Raw genomic sequence first — 15,980 nt, 5'->3', positions numbered from 1 at the left:
TCTATTAAAATGAATAAATAGGCCTCTTTCATGAAAAGATTGGATATGTTTCAGTTTGCTTCATCTGCTCTGCACCCTTGGGAATTTGCCACAGTGAGTCTGCACAAGCCCTTTAAGAACTGTCTCTTACTTGGCTATAGCCTCCTGGGTCTTGTGGATACAAGCCCTGTTGGCTTTCAAAGCTAGATGCTTTGGGCACCCATCTCTCTCACATGGAAGTCTTAGACATTGATGTGCTAGATGTGGGATTCCAAAACCAGCACTCCTTAAGGAGAAGCTGGGAGTTGTGAGATCCCTCCCGATTGTGTGTCACCTCACCAAGGCTGGGGTTCATGGCAAAATTGTGTCTCAGCCTCTCTTTGTTGCTTCATTGTGGATTTTTCTCTCATTTTTTCAAAGGGTAAGAGTCACTTAGCTAGCTTCTTGATTTCTGTCAGGTGAATTGTTCTGTATGTAGTTGTAGATTGGGTGTATCCATGAAAGGAGGTAAGTGCAGGAGCCTCCTATGTCATCATCTGCACTGAAGCTTCAGAGATGCCCAAGCTCATTTCTTCCCCCCTCTTTGTACATCATACTTCAGCCACCAATTGTCCTCATTTGAAGAAAGGAGGAGGTAGTGACCATTGCAGCAGAAGAGTGGGGAGTAACGACCTTCTTGGTCAGGTTGGAGGCAGCAAAAGGGGTGGCTGGCCTCAGCCTTGAATCTTAAAATTTAATAAGTTTTTAAAACATTTTAAATTATATTAACATGAATAATCAGCGTTTGACAGTTTTGAATCTTCATTCAGTCTTCATTCCTTATTTTAAACATCACCCATGGGGGAAAAGTAATAAAATCTAGGCAAGCTTTTTTTTTCTTACTAATTTATACCTAATAATATTTTCAACTTTAATATGAGCTTTACTCTTAGAATATGTATAGTCAAGGATTAAAACTTATGCCACTATAGACAAAGAGATGGTTCAGAATTTTACATAATTAAAAATGAAAAACTCCATGCCAATTCTTACCATGAGCAAAAATGTTAAATAGATAAATTGAAGTCTGAAAAGGTTAATTTTATTTTGTAGATTAAATTTAATGAGGCGACCTGGGTGGTTTAGTCAGTTAAGCATCTGGCTCTTAATTTCAGCTCAGGTCATGATCTCATCGTTCAGTCTGTGAGATCAAGTCCCATGTCTGACTCTGCTGCGACAGTGCAGAGCCTGCTTGGGGTTCTCTGTCTCCCTCTCTGTCTCTGTCACTCCCCAGCTCATGTGCATGTGCAGGCATGCCTATGCACGCACTCTGTCTTTCTCAAAATAAATAAATAAACTTAAAAAATATTAATGAATTTTGCTAAGGTTTCTTGTAGCAAACACTTCTGGAGACTAAAAAGTAGCTAAATGACACTTTGAAACTTTACTGCAAATGTATACATATATTTCTATTGAAGATGAATTTAAAATCCTTATTGTTGAATTTGTTTTTCACTAATGCTTTGTTTTCAGTACATCTGCTTTCCCCATCCTCTGCTTATTTGAAAACTCCAAGACCTTTGATACTGTGATTGAATTCTGAGGGTCACTGGGAGCATGGAGAGCAAGAAGAACGACTAGATGATAGTGAATGCCTTGTTATACAACATCTATGCAATTATACTATGAATGCTCACCAATTTTTCACCAGTAGTTTTTAACATTTCTTTCTTGTGAAAGCAATTCAAAACTGCCTGATCTATCCAAAGCCAAATTTCAGTAAAACCGAATCTTGGAATAAAATCTTGTAGTGTGGTACTTTCAAGCTTTAAATTAAATAACTCTTTGCCTTGTACATCTTAAGAGGAGAGATCCAGTTTATACAACCCAGGTCTACAATGCAATTTTACCATCTGATACTTTGGCAGAGATGGGCAGGTGACTACCAAAATTCATGCTTCTCCTTTCATGGTGCTTAGTTCTTGGACAACAGTTTAATTCCCTAGCCCACTTGCTTCTCCAAACACTATAGCATCTTGCTACTGGTGGGGTATAAATAACATAGAAGGCAGGGATTGGAACAACCACAGATGGAAGGAGTCTTAGTCCTCTACTGATTGTGTAAAGGGAAGCTACCATTGCTGAGAATATTGCAGGAAACATTACTGCAGCGAGAAGAAACTGCAATTGCATGAAGGCCTTCCTTAAATGTTTGGGTTTATTTTTTACTCTAACTAATGCAAGTAAGTTTTCAAAAACATATATTTCATGTATTTATGTTTACTCTGCTTTTATATCTTTCAGATTCTTTGAAGGGATTTAAAGCTAGTAATATTTTAATTATGTTTTAAGCTTGGTTCACTGCATAAGAGCATATCTGCGCAATTGAGATGATGTGGTTATTCAAATGTATAATTATGGATTCTTTCTATTTTTTGCTTTGATAGGAGACCCTATAGCTGAGGAGCTGCAGCAGAATACCTCATCCGTGACTGGTAAGGCCAGATGAAGAGAGCCCACATAAGTCAATTTGCTAGTTTTTCCCATTAAATCATTGAAGATTTTCTTTTAAGATTTGTTTATTTTTCTAAATTTAAGAGCAACAGAGGCACCTGGGTGGCTCAGTGGGTTGGGAGTCCGACTTCAGCTCAGGTCATGATCTCATGGTTGGTGGGTTGCAGCCCTGCATTGGGCTCTGTGCTGACAGCTCAGAGCCTGGAGCCTGCTTCGCATTCTGTGTCTCCCTCTCTCCTTGTCCCTCCCCCTTTCTCGTTCTCTCTCTCTCTCTCTCTCTCTCTCTCAAAAGTAGATAAATAAACTTTTAAAAATATTTTGAAAGAAAGAAAGAAAGAAAGAAAGAAAGAAAGAAAGAAAGAAAGAAAGAAAGAAAGAAAGAAAAGACCAGGGGCGCCTGGGTGACTAAATTGGTTAAGCATCCAACTTGGCTCAGTGTCCGACTTAGGACATGACTCAAGTCATGATCTCATGGCTTGTGAGTTCGAGTCCCGTGACAGGCTCTGTGCTGACAGCTCAGAGCCTAGAGTCTGCTTCATATTCTGTGTCTCCCTCTCTTTGTGCCCATCCCCTGCTCGTGCTCTGTCTCTCTGTCTCTCTCTCTCTCAAAAATAAATGAACATTAAAAAAATTAAAAATAAAAATAAAAAAGACCAACTTATAAGGGTTTTAAAAAGGGAATACTATCACAACAGCAGCAAAGGAATGTATCTCGGTTTGTAGATGAAAAGTGGACTTGAAGTAGCCTGGTGGCCTTATGAGTCAATAAATATGCATAAGAAAAGACAGTCCTTGATTGGAAGGACCAAAAAGTGTGGAATGGACACCCATAGGTAATCATGACTTTCTTTAAGAGTATGTGTTATAACGACCTTTATATCTGATAAAATCATTGTATCTTCCTTTATTTAATGAAAATATTAGTTTTCTTCAAGCTTTTGTTTCTAAGGGCCTTACCTGAAGAGTTATCCAATCTGGGAAGAAAACTTAGAACAAGCAGGACAGTGTTTTGGAAGTCAGTAAAGTCGCTGATGAAAGGGGCTCTATCCCCGTTAACAAGCATCCGTGGTGGCAGGCCTTTCTGGAATTCATGTGTAATAATCAAAGTTGTAGGAAAGAGGGATGCAGCCAAGTATTCCACAGCCACACACCAATTTCTTCCAAAGTCTGCTTCTGGTTTAGAATAATACTCCAGCCTAAGAGACAAGTGGAAACATGTACAATTATAATTAGTCCACTCAGAATTTCAGCTTCATTGTTTTTTTTTTTCTGGTTTTAAGTTTTTATTTAAATTCTGATTAGTTAACATATAGTGTAATATTGGTTTCAGGAGTAGAATTTAGTGATTCATCACTCACATATAACACCCAGTGCTCATCACAAGTGCCGTCCTTAATACCCATCATCCATTTAGTCCAGCTCCCACCCACCTCTTCTCCAGCAACCCTCAGTTTGTTCTCCATAGTTAGGAGTCTCTTATGGTTTGCTTCCCTCTCTTTTTTTCCCCTTCCCCTATGTTCACCTGTTTTGTTTCTTAAACTCCACATATGAGTGAAATCATATGGTATTTGTCTTTCTTTGACTGACTTATTTTGTTTAGCATAATATGTTGTAGCTCCATCCGTGTCTTTGTAAGTGGCAAGATTTCATTCTTTTTTATGACTAATATTCCGTTGTATGTATGTGTGTGTGTGTGTGTGTGTGTGTGCATGCCACATCTTCTTTATCCATTAATCAGACAGTGCTCTTTCATAATTTGACTAAAGATCATCTTCTGCCAATAAACTGATAATGTAGTTCTTAGTTTTAGAATGTGATGGCTTGGGGCACCTGGGTGGCTCAGTTAGTTAAGCATCCGACTTCAGTTCAGGTCATGATCTCATGGCTTGGGAGTTCGAGCCCCACGTCAGACTCTGTACTGACAGCTCAAAGCCTGGAGCCTGCTTCAGAGTCTGTCTCTGTCTCTCTCTGCCCCTCCCCTGCTCATTTTCTCTCTCTCTCTCTCTCTCTCTCTCTCTCTCTCTCTCTCTCATATAAATAAACATAAAAATTTAGAATGTGATGTTTTGAGCTCCTACCTTTGAAGATATGAATATAGGTAATTAAAATTTTGAACTTGCAAAGGACCATTTCATCAATTGTTTATATTTTATTTTGAATTTTTATCTCTTTTAACCAAACACTTTACACTTATAATTGAATATCATATAATGATCAGATAGATGTTAGATCATGACTAAGTAATACTCTTTAGAAATGTGCAGATAAAAATAAAAAGTTTGCTAGACTGAGATTCTTTTGCAACACTATTGATTTCCTGAAATGAGGAGGCCCCTGAAACATTGAGCATCCTAGAAAAGGTGACATCTGATTTTCTAAATACATGGATTTTTCTCCTACTGGAGAAAGTATGCTAGGAAGCCAAACTCTCTCACCTAATTGGGGAACACATTATTACGGTAGAAAAGTTAAGAGGGTAGTAAATAGTTTTAACTCAAGGCTCCCATCCTCCATAGCTGTCCAAGTATAGTGAACAACTTGAACTTTGTTCTTTTAACAGAATCATTCCCCCTGTCTATTCCTTGCTTTGTTGTCTACACCTGTCTACACCTACATTCTCTTTCAAATCACATTAGATTTCACCTCCTTCACAAAGTTTCCTCCTCCTGTGTAGTCCCAAAGCACCATTTCATTCATTTATTTGAAAGCTATTTTCCCATTAAACTATTTTCTAATTTCTCTGTTTCCACAGCACATATGTAAGGACCATTAAATAGATAATGCTTGCATTGTGTTTGCCAATGTTCAGTAAACCATAGCATAACCCAGAGGAGAAAACTTCCTGTATGTGGCTCCCATGCTCATGGGCTCCTCTCTGTCTCCAATACCCAAAAGTAGAAGAGTGGGTTCAGTGCATCCTTGATGAAAGAAGATCTTGGTTTGGATTTGCAGGCGACTACTTTTACTCACATGACACCTGACTGTGAAATAAGGATAAAAATAAGTGTAAATCCATAAGGATTTTGAGCAGTGGCCACAAGGCCCTAGGGACAGTGGATTAAATAAACTGCACAGGAGTCAGAAACACGAGGAATTCAAGACACAGAGGCATATAAGCAGAAGTGAAATTAAGTGGAAGCCTTTCAAATGATATAATTGAATGTGTTATTGGACAATTTATCTAAGAAGTCAGTTAAGATGTAGTGAAGTAAAAAAATTAAAATACACCTTAAAAGGCCCATTTTCATTTAAAATACAGATAGGCATGCACCAGCCAATCTTAGGATTCAAGACCACAGAGTTTTGAGTATATGTAGACAATACAGAGGTCAGTATTGTTTCATGTATATAAAAACCCTAATATATTCTTTTGCTTAAAAAAGTAACACATGAGATTTGAAGGAAGTGCCCCAGTGTATAATAGATTCTGAACATGGCCCCAATTTTTCAAAACTCTTCATCTCTGTTTTTTGGTATATTTTTCCAGTGCCCCTTCTCTGCTACATTGGGAGGAGGTGGGAAGGAAAGAAGCATCACTCTATGACTCCAGCTCAGTCAAAGGATTTGGTTTGGCCAATAAGATATTAATCAACTTGACAGTATAAGTTTTGCAATACGTTTTCGCAATTTGGTTTCTCTCTTTTGCCATTCTGCCATCACTATGGGAAACACTCAAGTTTGCCTGCTGGAGAATGAGAGACACGTGGAGCAGAGCAGAGCTTCTCCATTCATCCCTGTGATGCTGATCAAAATCTAATAATATGATGTGAGCCCAGAAAAAATCAGCAGACCTGCCAGCTGAATCTCAAACATGTGAAGAATAAACACTGCTATATGACATTGAGGTTTAATAGTTATCAACTGCGCTACATTCTTGTGGAAAAAAACTAAACGAAATACAGGACAACACACCTAGTAAATTGTAGACTTTCAACAGCAAAAGTGAAGCTAAAATTTAATGGAGATATGCTTTCAAAAGTCTTAAGTATTACCAGCCTAGATCTCTGTAATTGCCCAAAGCCTCAGTCAAAACTCATGATAGAATAAGAGTATTTTAAGAATGCAAATCATTTCTCATACAACAACAGTTCTGAATTGACTGGTGTATAAGTCCTAACAAACAAAGTAATCCAGGAAATAGATGTGGGAAACTGGAAGTGGGTGATTCAACACACACACACACACACACACACACACACACGAGATAAAAGGAATCCAGTACAGTTATTAGAGACCTAAGAATCATATCTGACCACCTAGGCAGAGTAGAGCAAGTCAACAGTTCTGAAGGAAACCTCTTCAAGAAGAAGAAATTGATATAATCCTGGATGCTTTTGAACATCTTGAGAAGAAACTTCCTTGGTTTGGCAATTTGAAGTAATTAGTGTTGGGTACAATAGAAAAAGGATCAACTCTAAAGGAAATAAGATAACAAGAAAAAAGAAATACTATCAGTTAAGTACATGTGATGTGAATAGTAATTAATAGTCAAAATAATGTAACCATCGAACACAGACCTAACCCAAATCACTAAACAATTATATAGAGAAAGTGAGAAGTAGGAAGAATTTTTGTGGAGTGAGGGTAAGGGAAATGAGGTGGTAATTTTCTATGGTCATGAATAAAAGGATAATACCTAAATCTTCAAATCAGGAAATGTTTTAGAACTTTTCATTTTTAGAAATATAGTACCGGGGTGCCTGGGTGGCTCAGTTGGTTAAGCGTCCGACTTCGGCTCAGGTCACGATCTTGCGGTATGTGAGTTCGAGCCCCGCATCGGGCTCTGTGCTGACTGCTCAGAGCCTGTTTCAGATTCTGTGTCTCCCTCTCTCTCTGACCCTCCCCCGTTCATGCTCTGTCTTTCTCTGTCTCAAAAATAAATAAACGTTAAAAAAATTTTTTTTAAATAAAATAAAAAGAAATATAGTACCAAATACCAAAGTAACCAGTGGTTATGGTGGTATTCTCCCTAGATACAGCTGTTTCATTTCTGTATGTATTTTTGGTGGGCAAGATGACAAAACTTCATAAAACCAATTGACTCCTTAAATCATTAAATCATTAAATCACACATAAGAAGTGTATAATATACAAACTAAAAATAATCCAAAACAAAAAATAAGAGAGAACAGCTGAATTCAATATATAAAATAAAGAAGGAAGGAAGGAAGGAAGGGAGGAAGAAGGAAGGAAGGAAGGAAGGAAGGAAGGAAGGAAGGAAGGAAGGGAGAGAGGATGTCTGACAAATTCCGGAAGTAGCCTTAGCAGCAGCTGCAGGAAAACTCTAAAGACTATCCACTGCTCTAACTCCTAGGATAGGGAGGTGCTGATCATACACACCTTCCTGCTAGCCTACCTAAGAGGAATGGAGAAAAGGCATGAATGATATTTTGTTCACTTAGGTGTTCCGCTGTATGACTCATGTCTCCCAAGGATTTAAAGATTCTTCATAAAAGAAGTAAATATTATATTTTATTTCTGCTTCATTATACATTGAAAAGGTGGAAGCATATTTTTTTCTTGTTTAATAGCTTTTAATATCTTTTCAGAAGGGAAGAAGCACTTTGGTAGTTATTGACCTCGTAAAACTAGGCCACATACATTGCAGACAGTATAGTTTACACGTAAGAGGATGAGCTATTGAGTCACAAGAAATTTAAATACTAGCTCTGCCATTCACTAGCTGTAAGATTTTAAGCAAGTTACTAAACAGCTCAACCACATACTCATGATCCAGAAAAAGGAGCTATTTTGAAATGAGATATTACATTAAGATACTTAGTGAAATTTCTTTTACTTATTGTACTTGAGAAATAGTAACTATTAAAAAAATTCATTTAATAGAGTCATTTGTTGACATCTAAATAGAAGGTCAAGTAAGAAGGAGAGAATTTTAGAGAATAAAAAGAGTTAATGAAAACAATTTTCTTAGTATAATTAATGAGGAAAGTGCTTCTAATACTATCCAAAAAAAATTCAGGTAATATGCTTGTGATCAAAATACTCATATAAATATTTAAAGTTATTCAAATTATTCACCAAAAAATTCATATGCTCTATGATCTTGAAGCAGCTTTTAAATAAAGTTGGCCTGTTAAAAATATGATATTCTTTCAAATATAGTTCCATTACGTAAACAGCAATAAATACAATAAGTTAAAATGTCTGAGACCACAAGAGACAGGAAATATACCTATAAGAAAAAAAATCCTATGATCTTGAATTTTAACTAAAGTCCTTTTATGTTTCAATAGGCACAAAGTTGCATTCTATAGTGATTTATCCTTGTATATGAACTGAAACATCTATAAATTTAAAAAGTAATCTAGAAAGATGACTTTTGCTATCAGTCACATCTTGAGGTTGGCAATCCCAGCCTGAAATCCTTGTCTGATCATCTCATTCCTATTTCCTGTCATAAGAATAGAAAAGCAGTTGAGTTACAACTTTTGTCGTGGCTGCAGCCTGAAATCCTATCACTGATAATGCCAAGAGAGAAAATTTCATTGCCCAATTTAATACCCAGTTTTTGAAGCCATACCAATAGGTAAAGGAGGAAATCTGCTACTTAGGTGATTCATTTACCTTTACTGCATAATGGAATCAGTGGGAGAGACAACCATGAAATAAGAGGTCCTCACACATTCCTTCCTGGATTAACCAGTCTACTTACACAATACCAAGGACCCTGATTTTTTTTTGTTCCTGTTTTTTACCATATCCAGATTTCTCCCCGCTATCTCACTCAAAGTGGTTGATTTCACCCCCAGATAGTGTCCACTTTGGGGTGTTTCTGTGAAAGTGTTTTTGAAACTTCCATTTTGAAATCAGTTGACAGAGTAAAACATATTTCCCTTCATAATGTGAATAGGCCTCATCCAATCAGCTGAAGGCATGAATAGAACAAAACATTGACCTTCCCTAGAGTAAAAGAGAATTCTTCTGGCTGATGGCCTTTCAAGGGGAACATAGGCTCCTTCTGGTTCTATAGCCGCTGTCAACCTTTGAACTTGAACTGGGAATCATTCATAAGTAAACACAAATCATTCTTACACTTTCACATTTAGGTGTATAATAACCTCTAGATGTATATGTGCAGTGGCTTAATAATCTTTTAAGCTATCTTGTGTGCTAACCCTGATGGTAGTTGATCTTGTTCCCTAATTATGTACCTACCATATTATGTGTCTGTGGTCAAAATAATGAAGATAATTTCTTTTCTTTTTTTATGTAGAGAAATTGGTTGTATGTTTTATTTTGTTTAATTGGCTAGTTGTTTCATCAGTTATTGGTTGATTAGTGCGAGATTTTTTTTCTCAAAATTTTGCCCTTTTCTTCATAAAACATTTTTTAGTCTAATCACTCTAAAATATTTAGGCCTCATCATTAAAGTACCCAATGGCTAAAATTGTTTAATAAGGAGATTGACAACCACTTTAGAAGAGTAAAAAGGCATAAATAAGGCAAAAAATCATTCGCCATATTAAATAGAAATGATTTGGGATCCATTCTTACCTATCTTCAAATATTTTGCCAGCATTTTCCAGGGTTGAGGCATGTGCAGCCCACAAGTACTTCAATAGGTCTTCAAAGCTACTGGAAGGATACTGTAAATGCTGTAGCAGAGGAGAAACTTTTTCGTATTTAAGAAAACATAACAATTCTTCCTTCTACAATTTCATCTTACTCCCATATATAATTTAGAAATATTCTACATGAGGAATTTTGTTTCTAAGAATTTTGGAAGATTTCAGTGACTAATACTCCATAGAGTATAATAAATATCTATTACAAATAGTAATATTGAATGCATCTATAAGAAATGAACTACAACAACTTTCCTGAGAGTCAGTATTTTATACTTGTCAAGAGGATTTTGTTTTTGGATTGTTATTTGTATTTCTGCTATCACAGTAGAAATTACCACAAAATTTTAAGATTAAGAAAAAGGGGAAATTTTTATTAGAATATTTAATTCAATCATATCTAAAAAGGTGAACTAATCTATAGAACTAGTAAATTTATCTTTTCATTGTGGAGCTAAGCCTACATCTATGTTTAATCGGTTTGTATTTTGCTCATTGAATATTTGGTTTTGATTGCCACATAATTACTTAGTTCTACCAATATATGATCATTTGTTAATTCCGTTGAAATAAGTTAATTGACTGCTCTGAAAACCAACTCCATAATTGTATTTCTCCCAAGGGTTAACCCTTGATTGACATGAAGTTTCACTTAACCAGAATCATCTTTTCATTCAGTAAGATATCTTTTGTGTTCTCACATTTATGTATAATTTATTTGAAACGTGTGGATAGACTTTGTGTTACTACTGTATTGGTTTGGAGGGTATTAATGACCTGTAGTGCCCTGTTGCAATATTATAATATAATTTGCATAATAATTTACATTTTTATACCTAAGAAAATATTATATAATGGGCACAAATAAACCTAGACAAAAAGCATTATACAAAAAAGGACATTCTCTTACCACCTCCTAAGAAAAGAAATTATAAAATTTAAAACAGCAACCTGGTAAAAGGCATTCCACTTGCTCATTATTTCAGGAAAGGATGACTGACAACTAGAAACATTAAGACAGAAATTTGTCTGATCCTTGGGTGGTGGCAAAAGCATGACTTCGTCTGATGATATCCCCATTATGCCAGAATCAACCGCAGCAAGGAAGGGTAATGCACATAGAAAGTAATTCATATCTGTAGGAGCAAAATACTTATTATTACCACAAGCACTAACAAAAGGTGATAGACAATATTTTTAAGTAATCTGTAAACGAATAAGCAAAACTTCACAGATCCAGAAAGCTAAAAGTTAATCACTAGCAAAAAGAAAAAAAAATTGAAAATCTCCTTAAGGATCACCTACATAATTAAACATGTTTTTGTTAATAACCCTACAATCATAAATAAACAGAGACTCGTGCAGTTGCCTTTAATATTTTAAATACAATTAATCTTAATATTTAATATTAATTTAATACTATTCAATATTCTCTTTTTTTAAAACATTAAGTAAAAAAAGGAAGAAAGTTATCTACTTGTGCACAGAATGATACACCTCTAACTGAGGTTTTATCATAAAATGTAATTTTTTTCTAAAACATTTTAATGTGAGTATAGTGTTGACATTTTGTGCTTTGTATTTAGCCAAGTTTAATGTGCAACCATGGTATCACAAAGTCTTTGTTTTTAGGTCTTAAAGCAAACATCTTGGATAAGTGTTGACAATGAATCTTTGGATAATTAAATTGACAAATGAATGGAGGTTTTTTTTTTATTTCTTTCTAAATATAACCTACTCCAGCAGATTTAGACATAATTTGGATGGTTATAAAGCTTACACTGATTCTCACTGGTGATGCAGAACATTTTTTATCATAGACACTCATTAATGAATGTAGTTCTCTGCCCCAATGGAGCAGCTGATACTCCAAACTACTAAATCAATCTAAGAATAAAGAAGCCTGAATTCTAGTTCTGGGGCCACGACTACTTGCGTGTCTTTGCAAAGAACAAGTCGGTGCTGTATTAGAAAAATATGTAAAGGTGTATGTGATGTGTGTCACTCTAAGAAAGTGAAACTTAATATATTCTTGTTTCTAGTTATTGGGAAATACATCTAAGAAATTGTGTATAAATTAATTGTGTTACTAAAGCATAAAATAGAATGAAAGAATTAGAAAATACCTTCTAATTATTTTACTATTAAATATCTGGTTGGAATTATATTCATAATAAATAAATAATTATCTGGTTGAAGCCTTAGATTTCTCATTTGATAAATTGATTTGTGGTAGATCACTCTGACATGTTTATGTTTTAAAAGTTAAACACATTTGGTTTGAGCAAAATGAGAAAAAGCCTTATTTCTTTCTTCCCTCATTTCTCATCCTTCCTCATTCTGGAGACTCCCTCTCACTCATGGGATCTCCCACCTCACTTGCCAGTGCTGGACTTTGAGGAGCTGTGGTCCTTTGCAGATCCTTGTTTTAGTCCTTCTATTAAAGGTGAACATGTCTTAAGGAATCATTATTGACATTATGGCTGTTAAATTCTAGAATGTGGCCTAAGGGCCACAAGGTACATGATGAAATAGATTCCGTCTTACAAAAGAATAGTATTGTTTGGTCTCTGTCCCTAAGATTTTAGGTTGAATACTTTCCTTGGGGGAAGGTTATTACCTGTTTTGCCATTTAAATGAACCTACCAGCCCACCAACTGTCCACAGAGATACACAAAAGATCTCCAGATTCATAGCCACAGTCTTTCCTTCGTCTGGGATCAGCTAATCTTCCTAGAAAAGAGAGGGTGCAGGGATTATTTATTATATGCTAGTGTTAATTCTTGAATATCAATAAATATTTTGCTTTCATTTTGTCTCTTTCTTTTTCATTGATCTTCAACGACTCTCTCCTGCTCACTCCCGCATTCCTTTCCTTTTCCTGTCCCTTTCTTAAACACACACACAAACACACAAGCACACACACACACACACACACACCCTACACTCAATCACATGTTCCTACACCATGCTGTTTCCAGGTCTGTCCTTTGGCTTAATATTAGAATAGAATGGACCTAAATATTGGTATTTTTTTAACTGGGCATTTATTTTCAATATGCAACCAAGCCTGAGAAACACTTCATTAGCTCATTCTTTAATTTCCTAGTAGATTTCATTTCTATTTCCGCAGTAAAATTTCATCCAGATTTCAAGTCTGTTTAAATTCATTTTTTCCTGATTACTCCCGCTGACTCCACTATGCCCCTTGTTTTGCACTTTTAACTTTTATCCAAAAGCTGTTGTTCATTATGGAAAGAGCCTAAGTGTCCATGAACTGACAAATGGATAAAGAAAATGTGGTTTATATATATAATGGAATACTATTTGGCAATGAGAAAGAATGAAATCTGGCCATTTGTAGCAATGTGGATGGAACCGAAGGGTATTATGCTAAGTGAAATAAGTCAGGCAGAGAAAGACAGATACCATATGTTTTCACTCATATGTGGATCCTGAGAAACTTAACAGAAGACCATGGGGGAGGGGAAGGAGGGGAAAAAAAGTTACAGAGAGGGAAAGAGGCAAACCATAAGAGACTCTTAAATATTGAGAACCAAAGCTGTTGTTCATTGTTTTCCATTTAATTTCTACTATCTTTTCCTGTTTCAATTGTGTTGTGAATTGTCTGAAAGTACTTATTCACACCCCACCTCCCCACCATTGTAGCAAATACTGGATACTTACAAGCTCATCAATGGATGAGTTTAGTCAGGCTTGGTCCTGAGGTGCAAATGCAATGAAAGAATAAAAAGGGCATTAAACTACCAGCCCATTTAGACTTCTCTCCCCTGAGGCTGGCCTGCCTCCCATAGTAGACATTATGCTAGTGATGTCTCCTGGGCCAGGGTTGCTTTGACCCCAAGGAAAGCTAGATGAACAGGAGTAGCTTTGGGTCTCAGGACATTTCCTGACCAAGATGGATGATTTACCAACCTCAGTGGCTCCTGAATATGACCACTGCTAAGACCTAAGGTAAACTGTTATCTCCCTGTCTTTTTTCCCATCAGAATAAAACAAATTTCTTTATTGGTGCTGTTAACTGTATGGAGCAGGCAGGAGACACCACTCTCTTTTATGAGCTTCTTCTTTCAGCCACAACAAAAATGTCTGTTTAATTTGTGAACCCTTGGCCCACAACATATCTCCTAATTAAACATGAGAATTTATCTTCAGGAGGAATCAATCATTTGCAGAGAAATATCCTCATGAATGAGACACCACACCCTATCTATACGTCCTTTCTTCATGTAGAGGTAATCACAATTGGAACTTTAAAAAATGCAAGTGAATTTGACCTCGTCTTCTGTTTTTAATGTATAGCCTTTTGGCTGCTTTGTTCATCTACGTGCTTAGGATGGTATCTAGCACCTCGCGGAATTTCAGTAAATACGTGTAGAATATTCCATAGATTTGATATGAAGTCTTTTTTTTTTAATCTGCAACTATACCTTATTCTTCACTGTGGTTTCTAGTCAAAACAGAAAACACATAAAAGAAGGATTTATGGAGAAGAAGTAGAGAAATATGATTATGAGGGGGACAGAGGAAAGAGAAAAGAATCAATTTTCAAAAACATGGTATGGTGTATACGGAGTCCTATTTCCCACATGGTTATATTGGTAGATCATTAGGATGAAAACAAGAGTCATTCTTACCTGTTCTAAATTGCCAGCCATTCTGGAGAGGTAATCCCCATAAAATATTTTGTTCATTGTCTGGTACAAAGTTTTCAAAATAACTGGCTGTCTTGTTCACTAGGATTTTATACATCCCCATTCTCTCAGAGTATACCCAGGGATCGATAATGTACTTTCCATTCTCTACCCTGTAGTCACTGAACTGACCAGGACTCTTCAACCACAGGGGGGGATACAGATCTGAGAAGTCAGATTCTGCTAAACAAACACAAAAGAAATAAACTAGTACCCCTGCCCAAGGAGGAAGGAAAGCCATTGCTCCAAAGCTGCCGATTGAGTTGTGGCAAGACTTTTATAGGGAAATGGAGGAATGATTTTTTTTTTTTTTTTTTTAGTGCAGGACAGTCTTCCTGGAATAAAAGCTATGTTATTCTCTCTCATTTATGGCAAGGTATGCTGTGTGACTAAGTTCTGTCCAATTGATAGGAAGCCAAAATGTGATGTTGCAACTTTCAGGAAACCTACTTAAATGACAGTTTGTCCTTTCTTATTTGTTCTTTCTTCCTTCTGCTGGCTGGGATAACTTGATGCTGACAAACCCTCTTAGATTATGAAGTAGCAAGAAGGGTGGCAGAACAATAACATAGAAGAACCTAGGTCTCTGACATTCACAGAGCTCTAGACTACCTACTTTCCAACTACTTTTGCTAAAGTAAAAATGAAATTTTATCTTCTACAAGACAATTCTTTTTTGGCAGGATTTGTTGCTACCTGGAGAACCTAATCTGAACTGACACTCTAATTATGTCTTTTGGTATCTCTCTTCCTCATTTTCCTTCCTTAGCAGTACTGTAGAAATAGTGTTACATACTCCTAAATCCACCAATTATCACTGTTTCGAGTTATTTGCAGTTTGTGTAAGAGAAAATTTGGATAAGATTATTGAGAAGAAATTTTGTATTTGAATTTGAAGCACAAGCACTAAAGCAATTCAGTGTATGTTTGTGTTTGAGGCACATGCATACATGCAATAATACAAATTCCAAAAGATCAATATGAGATGAGTGCTAACATCCTAATTTATAATACGGACACCGAGGCTGATCAGGTTCAAGGCACTGACCCAAAGTCACGGGATGCAGATGGAAAAACCTGATCCCAGGTGTGCCTGAGGTTAAAGCCAGGGATTTTGTAGGCTATGCTATACCATGCCACAAAATAATAATGCAAATAGTATTATAGAAAAAAAAAGTATTTATTTAGGAAAAAGATTGTGTTTAAA

The 15,980-nt window shown here is 36.1% G+C and overlaps 1 protein-coding gene across 1 annotated transcript; it reads right to left on the bottom strand.

Moving 5' to 3' along the window:
- Positions 1 to 576: 576 nt before the first annotated feature.
- LOC122490533 (protein LEG1 homolog) lies at positions 577 to 15,014 on the bottom strand. The gene is made up of 6 exons (XM_043593191.1): positions 14,717 to 15,014; positions 12,705 to 12,791; positions 11,010 to 11,194; positions 9,988 to 10,088; positions 3,430 to 3,668; positions 577 to 704 (listed from the first exon to the last, which is right to left on the bottom strand). The coding sequence occupies exons 1-6, from the start codon at positions 15,012 to 15,014 to the stop codon at positions 577 to 579; spliced, it is 1,038 nt and encodes a 345-aa protein (XP_043449126.1).
- Positions 15,015 to 15,980: the final 966 nt, after the last annotated feature.

The sequence above is a fragment of the Prionailurus bengalensis genome, chromosome B2, assembly GCF_016509475.1.
Source record: "Prionailurus bengalensis isolate Pbe53 chromosome B2, Fcat_Pben_1.1_paternal_pri, whole genome shotgun sequence".
Lineage (NCBI taxonomy): Eukaryota > Metazoa > Chordata > Mammalia > Carnivora > Felidae > Prionailurus > Prionailurus bengalensis.
This window is presented reverse-complemented; position numbering and strand designations above follow the sequence as displayed.

Excerpts from the sequence above, each read along its gene's own strand:
- LOC122490533 (XM_043593191.1), bottom strand. The coding sequence starts at position 15,014 with ATGGCTTTCCTTCCTCCTTGGGCAGGGGTACTAGTTTATTTCTTTTGT. Across the intron at positions 10,089-11,009 it reads AGTGGAATGCCTTTTACCAG|CATTTACAGTATCCTTCCAG; the intron begins GTTGCTGTTTTA and ends CCTCTGCTACAG. Across the intron at positions 3,669-9,987 it reads GGCAAAATATTTGAAGATAG|GCTGGAGTATTATTCTAAAC; the intron begins GTAAGAATGGAT and ends CTTGTCTCTTAG.